Source organism: Nilaparvata lugens, chromosome 1, assembly GCF_014356525.2.
Source record: "Nilaparvata lugens isolate BPH chromosome 1, ASM1435652v1, whole genome shotgun sequence".
In the NCBI taxonomy this organism is placed as follows: Eukaryota; Metazoa; Arthropoda; class Insecta; order Hemiptera; family Delphacidae; genus Nilaparvata; species Nilaparvata lugens.
Window position 1 is genome coordinate 101545474 of NC_052504.1, and position 14094 is coordinate 101559567.

At 35.5% G+C, this 14094-nt stretch overlaps 1 protein-coding gene across 1 annotated transcript in view; it reads left to right on the top strand.

Moving 5' to 3' along the window:
* The first annotated feature begins 2196 nt into the window (after positions 1-2196).
* LOC120349547 (serine/arginine repetitive matrix protein 1-like) overlaps positions 2197-14094 on the top strand; it is a 34429-nt gene continuing 22531 nt past the window's right edge. The window contains exons 1-5 of the mRNA XM_039419901.1: positions 2197-2413; positions 2778-2884; positions 4383-4635; positions 7708-7852; positions 13523-13706. Coding sequence (XP_039275835.1) covers positions 2197-2413; positions 2778-2884; positions 4383-4635; positions 7708-7852; positions 13523-13706 — 906 coding nt within the window. The remainder of the gene's footprint in view (positions 2414-2777; positions 2885-4382; positions 4636-7707; positions 7853-13522; positions 13707-14094) is intronic.

Here is a 14094-nt window from a genome sequence, read left to right on the forward strand (position 1 = left end):
TCATAGTCACCTCCAATTCAATAGTATAATTCTATTCGTTCCAAGGTTCGCTTAAGGTAGCTTCTTCATTCAATAAACGTTTTTTTCTACTCCATTCTATTCCATATATGTTCTCATATGCAGTGTATATTTAATCATTTACTAGCTTACCCGACGAACTTAGTACCGCCAAAAATTTAATGTATCTCATGTCACACTTGACTTTATTTGGTAATCATGAAATTTATCTGATAATCAATATTTTCATCTCATGTCACACTTGAGTTTATTATTTAGTGAATCATGACATTTATCTGACAATTAATATTTCTATTTACATCTCAATACGGACTTCCTTTGTGTTTAGTCATGCAGCATTCATTATTCCGAAAACATATTCTTCTCAATCAATTGGTAGTAATATCTATCAGTAAAGTATTGAAAAAATAGATAGGTTAAATCAGTGTTTCAAAGATGAATTTAATGTTTTCATAGTTGTTAATTGTCAATAGATGGTCCAGGAAGTATGCGATATACGATGCATCAAACAGAATTCCATACTCTTTCCATCTTCCATTTTAGGATGAATTAAAAAGCTAAGCTAAGCTAAATTAAAAAAAAATTAAATTAGTCTGTCATTCCTCAGTAATTAATGAATGCAATATGAACAACTCTTATGAGTGAATAATTTTACTCCAACATTTTCCAGTTTCTCAATGATAGGGGAATGATAATTATATTTGTATATGTTCTAAGGAACGATTATCTACAGCTGGTACCAATCAACTACACTAACTTCAACTCCAAACTACCGTTTAATACCAGTAAACAATTTATCTCAGGGTGACGTGTTTATTATACAGCTGGTAACTTTAGATGCTAAATCATATTATCACAATATGATCTTGAATCATGATCATCTTTCCGTTCTTCGGTTGCCGCTCGGCTGAAGATTCCCAAAACATAGGTCTGTAAATGGGTTAATAATAATAATTATTGACCGAGCGAAGTGCGGTCTAAGATTCTAGTCGACGTTTGGAATTCCTCTTAATGTTAAATGTTTATATGTTGCGCATTTACGGCGAAACGCGGTAATAGATTTGCATGAAATTGACAGGTATGCTCCTTTTTAATTGCGCGTACGACGTATATACAAGGTTTTTTGAAATTTTGCATTTCAAGGATAATATGAAAGGAAAAAGGAGCCCCCTTCATACGCCAATATCAGAGTAAAAATCAGACTTTGATTATTCATCATAAATCAGCTGACAAGTGATTACACAGATGTGTGGAGAAGCTAGTCTTGCTGTATTTCCATAAGGTCTATAGTTTCAATCAGGTACTTGTGGATGAGAATACTGCGAGGTCTCTTGTTCACAGAATATACTAGTTGTTAGCCCCCCTATTAAAATTTCTGTCAGAAACCATCCCCAATATCACAAAACATATTCCTAAAGTTTCATGCCGTTCTATCAAGTAGTTCGAGTCTATAGGGAACAAACAAACAAAACTTACAAACATACATTCATTTTTATATATAGAGATTTGTAATAAAATTACAAATCATATGAATATGATAAGGAGAGAAACAAAGGCATAGCAGGTATAATTTAGTTTGAGACTTTTGTAGTAGGTACATGTGTTGTATGTAAATGAAGCTACAATTGAAGTGCGACTTTAATGAGTTTTTCAATGAGAATTAGAAAATACTTTAGTAGATACTTGAAATAATAATGAATTCTTTGAACGTTTAACATGGAGTAAATTGTGATGGAAGATAGTATATCCTTAACGATGGTGGATTCAACTGATAAATCCACAAGTACGTTAGCTACACATGGGGACAATAGTAGCATTCACTAGTTACTATTTTTCACTACTGTTTCACTAGTACTATTTTCACTTGCCACAATTCCGTGTTTCACGGAATCACGCAATGTACATTTGAACTAATTCCAATTCCATGTTCCCGTAGAAGCTAGTGGAAGATACTGTTTATTCAATTTATGTATTAATCACATATTGTCCTGGCCTGATCTACAAACCTCTTATAGTCGGTCAGCAGATGGTATAAAACAAAAATATGGATGAATCAATTTATGATTTTTCTCCCTTGTATACATATTCAAAGCTAGGAATGTACACCGTGAATGCAAGATAAAACTATATAAAAGCATTATAAGGACAGTGGTGTGTTACGGAAGTGAGACATGGACAATGACAGCCAGAACAGCAGACCTGTTGAATGTATTTGAGAGAAAGATGCTGCGAAGATATATGGACCGGTGTGTGAGGCAGGACAGTGGCATATCCGTACTAAGCAGAGTTAGCAACACTCTACAGAGAACCCCCACTATCGGCCCACATAAGATTGATGCGGCTCCGATGGGCAGGACATTTGCAACGGATGCCAGATATACGTGTGCCAAGGAAGGTATTCGTGGGACAGCCTGGAGGAAGGAGACTGTTGGAAGGACCAAGAGAGCGATGGGAGGATAGAGTGGCAAAGGACGCTAGGGAAATGCTACGTTTGAGGAGATGGAAAGGTGCAGCAATGGATAGAGATGGCTGGAGGCAAAGTTTAATTGAGGCCAAAGCCCGATTTGGGCTGTAGCGCCATTGGAGAGTGGAGAATTTTATGATTTTATATAAGGATTAACTTATTTCATCGGTGAGAGGAAATGTAATGAGATAACTCCAGAACGAATAATAATTGTGACAAAAATCAGAATTTAAAATTAAATCTTTGAAAAGAACTTGGAAATACAAAATTGTATTTGTAATTTTATTTTCTACAGGAAAGAGCAAAGATGTGTACAGATGGTGGATTTACTACTTCAACAGAAACAACAGCCTCAAGTTGGAATTGGAAGCCTGCTATCAGAAAGTTGCTAAATCTCAAAAGGTACGATCGACTTTTCTTTATTGTAATTTGACTGCAATCCAAACCTTTGGTTAATGAACAGTTCAATTCTAGCTTAAATTAATAAGTTAAAGTTTGACATTAAAATGGGTATTCACTCCTTCACAGTCTAAGTGAGCACTGCCCATGCACTGTTTCTTTCAGTATCACTCTTGCTACATTTAAACGATATCTGTAGCTTCTTCCTTTTCAGTTTTCTCACTGTATTAGAGTTGTCAATGAGTTTTTCTATTTGATACACTATCATTATATTTATTAATGAATATTACAATTTGATATTCGCCTCGCATTCTTTTCAACTGTATGATGTATCTCATGTGTATTTGGTGATTGTAATGTGAGGCTCATGTGAGGAGCAACCTTAAGGTTATTCGAGGCTTTTTCGTTAGGAGCAAACCCTAATAAATCATCCTTAAATTTAGAATTTTTGTAAAGTGTCATCTGAACAAAAACCTTCCCTGACGTTCACTCACGTATTCTCAAAGTATCATTTTTGAATCCATTGGGAACATACAAACTTGGTCTACATGAAATTTATGTACATATATTGTATTTTCAGCGTATTGATTGACCGAGCGAAGTGAGGTCTAAGATTGAGGTCGACGGATTTGCATTTCTCTTCATGTTTATATGTTTATATTTATGTTCTACAGTCACGGCGAAACGCGGCGTAAATAGATTTACATGAAATTTTACAGGTATGCTCCTTTTTAAATGTCGCGTCGACGTATATATAAGGTTTTTTGAAATTTTACATTTTAAGGATAATACAAAAGGAAATGAGTCTCCTTCGAACGCCAATATTACAGTGAAAATCAGAATATAGAATTATTCATAATAAATCAGCTGTCAAATGGATTATTAATTGCATGCAATTATAACTGAAAGTAACAAAGTATTTTCTCTCGACCTTTCTCTGCTTTCAACTCTTGCTGACCTGTTGCCAGTATGTCATGAAGGAGATTAGCTTTTGATGTTAGCATTTTTGATACACCACCCCAACAGTCAATAGCCGTTTTCACACCGATATCTCGCCGACACGACATACAGACAGAATTTACTCTGATGGACAGTATGGAGAGGCTATGGTTTATGACTGCGCGAGGTCTACTGTTCACACAACTACTAGTAGATAGATAAATAAATAAGCTTTGATGGAATTCTAGATAGAACAAAAGCCTCTCATAAGAGGTTAAATGTTTGCATAATACAAAATACATAAATCTATTTACAATTTCATCTATTAGATAAGTATATGAAATAGCTTATTGATACCGTACAGTATAATAAAATAAAATTGTAATAGCAATTTATTTGCATCTGTTACTGAGCATGAAACACACTTAGTTTAGGATTACAGGAAGGAAAACATAGTAAGTAGTTCTATGGTAGATTGGTATTATATTTTATGTTTGAAAGGTTCGATGTTGTATGATACCTAACGCTCTTGACAATAACTGATTTATTTAATGATTTGCAGTTGGAACAAGAAGTGGGCAAGGTGACACGCGCACACGAGGAGCTGGTGGCATCGTGCGAACGTCGCGAGCGCCTGGAACGTGCCGCGCGCGCGCGCCTACAGGGCGAACTGATGCGCCTGCAAGAGCTCAACCAGAACTTGCTCGAGCAGACTCAGCTGATGTCTCGCGCACCCTCGCGAGCGCCCTCGCCCGACCACTCGCGCAACGAGATCACCAAACGCGAGGCGCTTATCGCTCAGCTCGTCACGCAGAGTCAGTGACATTAAACTTCATTCCAATATTCAATACATATTCATTTGCTTATTCATTTTGTTTGCTGTACCTAGTTGTTCGAACTCACTGCCGGCGCACAAGTTTTCTTTGCCGGTAGTGCCATTTTGTAAGTTCGAATATTTATTTTATCAATCTGTATTATTTTATCAGTGGCGAAGCTGTATACACTGTACACTAGTGACATTCCAAAGCCAGCAGGAGTCACTATAGCTACATTTGCTGATGATACTGCTATTCTCTCAGTCGCAGAAGATATTGAGGAATCTACAGAAAAGTTACAAAGAGCAGTTAATGAAGTAAACACATGGACAAATCATTGCTAATTAAACTAAATGATACCAAGTCTGTACATGTGAATTTTACTAATAAAAGAATTCAATATATTCCAGTATATATAAATGAGAAAGTCATTCCACATGCTAATACTGCCAAATATTTGGGTATGACGCTGGATGTCAAGCTCAAATGGAAAGCACACGTCAAGAAGAAAAGGGAAGAACTAGGAATTAAATTCAAAAAGATGTATTGGTTGCTGGGAAGAGGATCCAGGCTGTCCATATACAACAAAATTCTACTATATAAACAGCTACTGAAACCAGTATGGACTTATGGCATTCAACTTTGGGGCTGTACTAAACCATCCAATGTACAAATTATCCAACGATTTCAAAATAAGGTACTAAGAATATTGTTGACGCTCCTTGGTGCATCAGAAATGCTGATCTTCATCGCGACCTTCATTGGAGACAGTCACGAAAGTTATTGAGCACTTTGCGGCCAAGCATGAAGAGAGACTCCACCAGCACGACAATATAGAGGCAATCCAGCTGCTTGATGTTGATAATCTGGTCAGGAGGCTCAAAAGAACAAAACCGCATGAGTTAGTGAGTGAAATTTGTGTTGTGAATTGATGGCTTGAAGCTGGTGTTAGTGATAGTGAAATGTTCATCCCTTCAAACCAAACAAATTATTATTGGCCTACTAACTTGATTGTATGAAACTATTTTATAGGATACAAACTAGACTAAGTAATTGTAGTCAAAAACTAGACAAACTGAATCATAGGATGAGGTTAAAAAGTCTATTTAGTAAAATTAGGATAAAATAAATAGCTTATTAGTCTCAGACTAGGTGCTAATTTTTATATAATAAAAAAAAAAAAAAAAAAAAAGTGGCGAAGCTACCTATAACTATACTATGACTAAGAACTCTATAGCTTACCGCTTCTCTTTCAAAGCACATTTTTATTCAAAAGACAAAGAAGAAAACGGAGTTTGAAGCAAATACTTCACCAGATCATTACACTCATGCATTGTATAAGTATTAAAAAATAAGCAATTATGCTAAAAGTTCAACAAATCAAAGATAAAATTCCAAAATTGAAAAAGGGTTTGGTTTCATTATTGTTGAGTAAACCAAAGCAAACCGCAAAACCGAGTTGTAGGTTAAGAACAAGCCAAGTGTTACATGAGCTACAACTGATCTATTTGAAATTGAAATCTTCAAATTTTAATAAGCATCGATGTTTGAAGACGATTGTTTCGATGTCGACCGTTCGATACATCGAGATCTAGACGGAACTCGAACTATGAACACAGCTGGAGTCTAGGCTTAATGTCCTACTATGGAGTGTTTGGATGGCAAAAGAGGAGTCAGCATTAGAGGAAGACACATAGAGTGCATACGATTTGCAGATGATATGGCGATCCTGGCTGATAGCTGGACAATGATGAATGGAATGTTGAGAGATGTGAATGAGGCTTGTGAGAGGTATGGAATGAGGATAAACGCCAGGAAGACAAAGTGCATGAGAATTGGTGCAGGGAAAGCAAGAATGGGAATGCTGTACTGGAGGGTGAACAGTTGGAACAGGTATCATCTTTCAAGTATTTAGGAAGCATAATGGAAGTGGATATGAAATGCAACAAAGAAATCAAGTAAGAATTGCTATGGCAAAAACAGCATTCAATAAGAAAAAGAGAATTCTTTGTAGCCAACTGGACAGACAATAAGAAAAGGCTAATAAAGTGCTATGTTTGGAGTGTGGCACTGTATGGTGCAGAAACTTGGACGCTGAGAACGGAGAATAAGAGAGGCTTGAGGCATTGAAATGTGGATATGGAGAAGGATCAGTTGGAGGGATAAAGTTACAAACGAGGAGGTGTTGAGGAGGGTTGGGGAAAGAAGGAGTCTGCTGGATGTGATAAAGGGAAGAAGAGGAGATGGCTGGCTGGGACATTGGATGAGACGGCAATGCTTGTTGGTGGAAGCCATGGAGGGGACCATTCAGGGAAGAAGAGGAAGAGAAAGAAGATACAAAATGTTGGACTACATCAAGAGGGGATGAGCTACTATGCAACGAAGCGACTGGCAGAGAATAGAAGAGAGTGGAGGGCTGCTGCCATATAGAAGGACCTGCTTACGAGCAGAAAACTACAGACAGACAGACATAGCTATGGTGCTACGTCACGTTGTCATAGCAACCATACAATACACCACGTCCATTATGAATGAATTGAGAGTCTCCTGAGTTGGAAGCTCACCATGCGAATGAATAGATAGCCAGTCGACTGTCGGCCGGACGAGAGCCACAGAACAGTTTGAAAGGTGGTCTGGCCAGTTCTTATCTAAATTTGCAAAGAAATGTATGCGTGCTAATAAAAAATAATATTCACATCAATAACAATTAATTTTGGGGAGTCTCAGACTCTTAGATTCCCCTTCAGCTTCGCCACTGTATTTTATGGCAAATAAATGAATTTGAATTTGAATTTACTTGCCATGAACATTAATACATGCTATATGAACAATATTTTCCTACAATGCAGAGTCCATTTTCTAGTCAAAACTTAAAAAAACACACACACCCCTCCACTCCTCAGAAATGTCAGATATGAGTAGGATCGTAACGCTGCATGATAAGTATGGCCTTGACTTTATATTGTAGCGGTTTGATGTGGTTTATATCATGGTTTGCATAGTTGCAATCACATGAGACGGCTACAATCGTTCTCTATTGAAGAATTGACGTTTTGCCTGCCATCTATGCAGATAAGGAGTTGATGGCAGCTAAGGAGCGACAGGAGATAGAGTTGGCGGCGCAACGGCCACGCTGCAGGAGCAGAGAACGCACATCGACATCCTCGACACGGCACTCACCAACGCACAGGGCAACGTCGTCAGGCTCGAAGAAGAGGTAAGCATTCTCCACACAGTATATAATCAATTCTATCTATAATAATAATAATAATAATATTCGAATGGCTGGATATCCACCTCGCCTAGATATATCAAAGTAGAGCTTTATCAAAGTAAATCCGTGGGGTCGCACGCGTGACTCATGAATGTTATGTTACTAGTTCGAGACAATTTTAAGACGTCATTTTATCTATAATATTATAACAAATCTGGTGTGATACACTCACACAACTTTCCTTGCTCATTGAACTGTAAGCCTCATTCTTAAACGAGAATGATTTAGGGGAATAACATAATGACGATTGGCGGCAACATAATTATTACTACGCAATACTACACAATATTATAACTACGATCAGCCTACTGTATATGTGTATATAATATATATTGTTTCCAGAGTACTTTTTCCTTTGTGTAAATATAATTGTGAAATTCGATGATTTTTTAAAATTCGTCAAAACAGCTGTTCTACAGATGAAATATCTCGACTATCTGTTCTTTTTATAAACTGCTCTACCTACCTATCTCATGCACGAGAAGGACAAAAGACTCATGTCAGTTTACAAAGTCCATTTCTCAAGGATGGGGTGGACCACATTAGTTTCCCAGGAAATCGACTCATGCCATTTAATAGAGCTGATAAATAACTATACAGGGTATGAATTTGAAATAAATCGGTCAAGTCTTTTTTGAGAAAATCGTGAAAAACATTGTTTTTTAGTAACTATCTGCCATTTTTCTCAAGAATATTACGGAGCTCCTGTAATTTTTCAAAAAATGAGACTCATGTCAGTTGATAGGGCTTATGAATAGCTCTATCTATGGTATAAATTTGAAGAAACCCGTTAGAGCCGTTTTTGAGAAAATCGTGAAAAACATGGTTTTTTAGTAATTATCCGTCATTTTTCTCAAGAATATTACGGAGCTTCTGCAATTTTCCCAGAAATAAGAATCATGTCAGTTGATAGGGCTTATAAATAGCTACCCATGTATAAATTTGAAGAAAATCGTTAGAGCCGTTTTCGAGAAAACCGTGAAATACATAGTTTTTTAGTAATTATCCGCCATTTTTTCCGCCACTTGAATCGAATTTTATTGAATTTCTTATTGTCGGGTCCTCATGGTATAAGGACCTTAAGTTTAAAATTTCAAGTCAATCGGTTAATTAGGAATGGAGTTATCGTGTTCACAGACATACACACATACACACACACACAGACCAACACCAAAAAATCATGTTTTTGGACTCAGGGGACCTTGAAACTATAGAAAACATGAAATTAGGGTACCTTAATTTTTTTGGAAAGCAATACTTTCCTTACCTATGGTAGTAGGGCAAGGAAAGTAAAAAAGGCTTCAACATAGGAGATGCATGATAGAAGATACAAGAATGACGCAGTATCACTCTTATAAAGTCATGAACTGATTAACTTGCAATTTTCCATAAAGATTCTCAATTCACTGAGGCTTATTTTCTAATCAAGTATTCTACTTACTTTACTTATTCGTCATAGTTATGAAACTGCATTAAGGGAGCAACGCTCCCGCAGTATATGACACGTCAAAGGTTAATATAATATAATACTACCATCCTTCATATTTCAACAATAGGGCTACTTTAATGTTTAATTATTATAAATATTAAGAGTGCCCTCTTAATACTTTTTCATATAAACACAACTAGTTTTGAGCACTCATGCCATTTTCAATTGTCAAAATTCGTTTATATATCTAGTTGTACATTGGATAAGTAAATTCCGTAATATCAGCCAAGTTAGTAATAAAAAATCTCAAGACTCATATATTTTGCCTACATTCAATCATTTTGCAATATAGAATAAAAATTTGGGGTGGAACATACTCAAACCACTTGGAAAAACTTTGTAATTCAAAAATACCTTATAAGAGCTATATTGGGGAAAACCAGACTCTATCCAAGTGAGTACCTGTTTAGTGAGCTAGATTTTAACTGTCAGGCAGCTTTACATAAAAAAAATTTAATCATCTACATAAATAAACACATGAATCTTTTCAACCTGCGTGTTTCATCGTATAACCTCCGTCCCTCATCCATTACTTTTCAAATTACAGATACTATTTTATCAATTTGTAGAAAACAATTTTTATATCAGGTATCAAAGCTCATCATGTTATTCCTAACCATTTATCACTATAAATTGAATAGAAAACTGCTAATTGAAATTCATACATGGATAATCTCGAACAATGTAATTTTGGCAATGTAATTCCTCATAGCTTAGTATAAAGACTTCTCATGTTTTTTATGTAATTTTCAACTATTCTTTACTTTCCCCTATGCCTTCAGTCTGCTCTTTCTCTTCCCTTCCTCACTCACTTTTTCTTTTCCATATTTCTTATTATATCCCATTATTATTCTCTTGTACTGTTGAGCATTGAACACTCGGCCTCTGCGCTCAGGTTCCTCGAACCTTGCAGGGACTTCCCGTTTTTAATATAGTTATGTATAATCCTATTAATGGTATTTTTCTTTTTCATTTTATATTGTATTTCACTTTTTCATTTATAACCATTTTTGTCATTGTAATTATGTTTTTGGGACAAATAAAGATTTGATTTGATCTAGTTGTGTTTATATAAAACTGTATAAAGAAGATGCTAGTAATTTCAGTTATAATAAGGCTTATTTTCATTTGTATTAATCAATAAAATTTAGTTTGTAATTATTCATAAAAACCCAATCAAACAGCTTTGTCCAAGTGAATCCGTGGGGTAATTGGTCGCACGCGTTTCTCATGAATGTTATGTTACTAGTTTAAGACAATTTTTTGTTCTCAACACCGATGAAGATTTTCCACTTAATTTTGAAAAAAAAAATTACTTAATCATTCTAATTTTTATGCTTCCTGGACATAAGAAGATTGCATTCTACAACACAAAAATTTCCCCGGTGCAAACCAAGGGCTATTCGATAGTCTCAAATGTTCAATTTATCTGTGATTCAAGTTATCCCGGTCAATCTGATCGGATATTAGTCTTAATTTATTGTTGTTTCTGTTAATAATGATCAATTTCATCTCGAATATATTTTATTCGCCAAGAAATTTTTTGTTTGTTTATTTAATATTTAGTACAGTACGGTAGCATTATACTTATATTTATTTTTACTTTCCTTGCCCTATTACCATAGGCAAGGAAAGTATTGCTTTCCGAAAAAAATTAAGGTACCCCAATTTCAAAATTTCTATACGTTTCAAGTCCCTGAGTCCAAAAAAGTGGTTTTTGAGTATTGGTCTGTATATGTGTGTGTATGAGTGTATGTGCGTCTGTGTACACGATATCTTATCTCTCAATTAACGGAATGACTTGAAATTTGGAACTCAAGGTCCTTACAATATAAGGATCCGACACGAACAATTTCGATCAAATGCGATTCAAGATGGCGGCTAAAATGGCGAAAATGTTGTCAAAAACAGGGTTTTTCTCGAAAACGGCTCCAACGATTTTGATCAAATTTATACCTAAAATAGTCATTGATGAGCCCTATCAACTGCCACAAGTCCCATATCTGTAAAATTTCAGGAGCTCCGCCCATCTATGCAAAGTTTGATTTTAGATTCCCAATTATCAGGCTTTAAACACAATTTAAACAAAAAAATCCAAATGGAAAAGATTGAGCATGGACATATCTTCAATTAATGTCCAGTAACATTTTCACCTAATATTGAAAATAAGCTTGAAATTTGAGAAAATATAATTATTCAATTGCAACTGTTGGAAACTGTTGATTCTATTAAATCATTCACTATGAAGAGATAGCAGATCTCGTGTGTATCCAGCGTTATTGTTGACCTTTCACCAGCTGGCTCAGATCTTTGACTTGAGATGCGCGTTTACACTAGCATCAGGTGATCAATTTTCATAACGGGAAGGAAAGTTGTGTGTGTGCGCCACACCAGTTTTTTGTATTTTGTTTTTGGCAAATAAATTCATTCAATAATAGATTTTCAAAATTCAGCTGGAATATTTTGGCAATTCATATTTATAGTCCAAAAAGAATTAGTAACGTTGCGGAGTTATTTAATGATAAAGATATTTGCTTTGTCTAATGACAGACAAAGATTGTAAACACGCCTCGAATACAGGCCATAACCGATATGTGTATAATGTATTTACATTCATAGTAAGCATAATAATCAGTTGATGAAAAGCGTACAGCGTGTGCTCGTGGCGCGTGAGCCTGTACACAGCTTTATCGGCTAGTGTGTGTATTCTCAAAGCTACAATAATTCAAATTCTATTCAATCCAATTCAAAATATTTACACATTATAAGCAAAAACATAACAGGATCACACAGATGATACAATGTATTGAAGACTTTTAGATTGCTATCTTGAAACGTGTTATATATTTTATTGTTATATACGTGGTATTGTAAATGTTCTCACATCATCTTTCAGGAATTTCCTTTTATTGTATTATTTTATTTATTCTTCTTTGTAAAAGGTTCACTGTTATGATGGCCTCAAGACGTCACAGTGATGAATTATCAATTTGTCATATAGTGTCACCTGGTCATATGGGACATATATATGAATCATATATTTATCTCATATTGATCAGGATTTTAGAGTTTTTAAATTAAAAGTTCAATGAACAGAATTTTGTCTTTGAACAATCTTTTGTCATCCACAGAAAGATTGTTTATTTTATTTGTTGTCAATATTAACGTTAGCTTCTCTCTGTTTTTAATAACAAACGTGCGCTAGGGTGATAGATAGAAATATGTACTTGAGATGGATTTTATGTTTGGCATTGACTGAGTTTATATTAATACCCAAAATTTAGCTTTTGGGGCAGAGCTCGTTCATTAGGACTGTGAGTAAAGTCCAGCTGATCCAGTGAAAAAGGCTAGACTTGTTCATTTTATAATACAGTTATTCTGTCACAGATCGGACAGTTTAAAAATAATTGTATTATTAAAGGAGACAGGTTCTGAACCTGTTCGGAGATTGGTTCAGTTAATTTTGTTTGTAGATAATAATAGTAAAGTCGCGTTTCAACTAGTGAATACCAAAGGGGGAAGCCATCTTCAAAAGGTAGGTGATTACTGGATAAGATCTTGTTCTTAATTTTCATAACCACAAAGCGAGTAGTTTCCCCCATTAATTTCATTTTAATATTGTGTTTGTATATATTTTTATATTTTACCTTTTTGGAATAGACAAAAATTAATATTTATCATATTCAATCATATTTAACCGAAAGATACCAATTAATTAAAGTTCTAGTTATTCTGTTCTCCTTTTGTTAACATTTTTCACTCCCCCTTTACATATGTAGTGGAAGTGTCACCGCTTCCTTACATAATTGGTGAAGCCGCCTGCTTACAATAGTATGTACTATTTTTGAGTTGTTTTTTTTCTGAGCCTTTTAGATTTTTGAATATTAGGTGTTATACTTTCTGTAGCTTCATTTAATTTAATTCTTATATCTTTTCTTTCTTGACTAGAATTGAAGCAGAATAAGTAAACCACAACTCACTGCCAACACACAAGATTAAACACACATTAATTATAATCAATGTCTATATTTGTTGGTAATTTATTGTATATTGTACAAGTATATTTGTTTGTGATTTTTGGCAATAAATTCAATTTTGGTTTGTGTGTGTGTGTACGTGTGTAGTGCCGCAAGAAGCAGATCCACGTGGAGCGAGTGGCGCAGTTGCAGCGTGCGCTGTCCTCTCTGCAGTTGGCCAGCGACCGACGCGAGCAGACCGAGCGCAAGTTGCGGCTGCAGCTCGAGCGCGAACTGCGCAGCGAACGCGCCAGAAACAACGCTAACGCAAACGACGCCACCTCCAGCCAAGGTTAGTTGCTGCTTCCTATTAAATTACTTAGACTGGCCAGAAACGTAACTTTTCGCTGTCCCATACGTCTGTACAGTCGAAAACCTATACGTTGGTGACTTCTAATGGTGAGTTTTAGGTGGGCCGTCCACTGGAACCGATTTCGTCTGAATTAGCATCGGCCGAAAACTTTGTTTGTTTGCTTTTAAAGCTTCCCAGAGACTCTAATCAGAGTATAGGAATTGTCAAAAATGTATAATACATACAGTATTACAAAAAAGAAGAAAAAAATCACACAAAGGAACCCTCTCTACACACAAACTCTTCTGTGGTATAAAATACTCCAAGCATCAAAAACGTTTCAACTCCTTCTCATAAACATCGACATCTTCACAATTTTGCAAGTGAG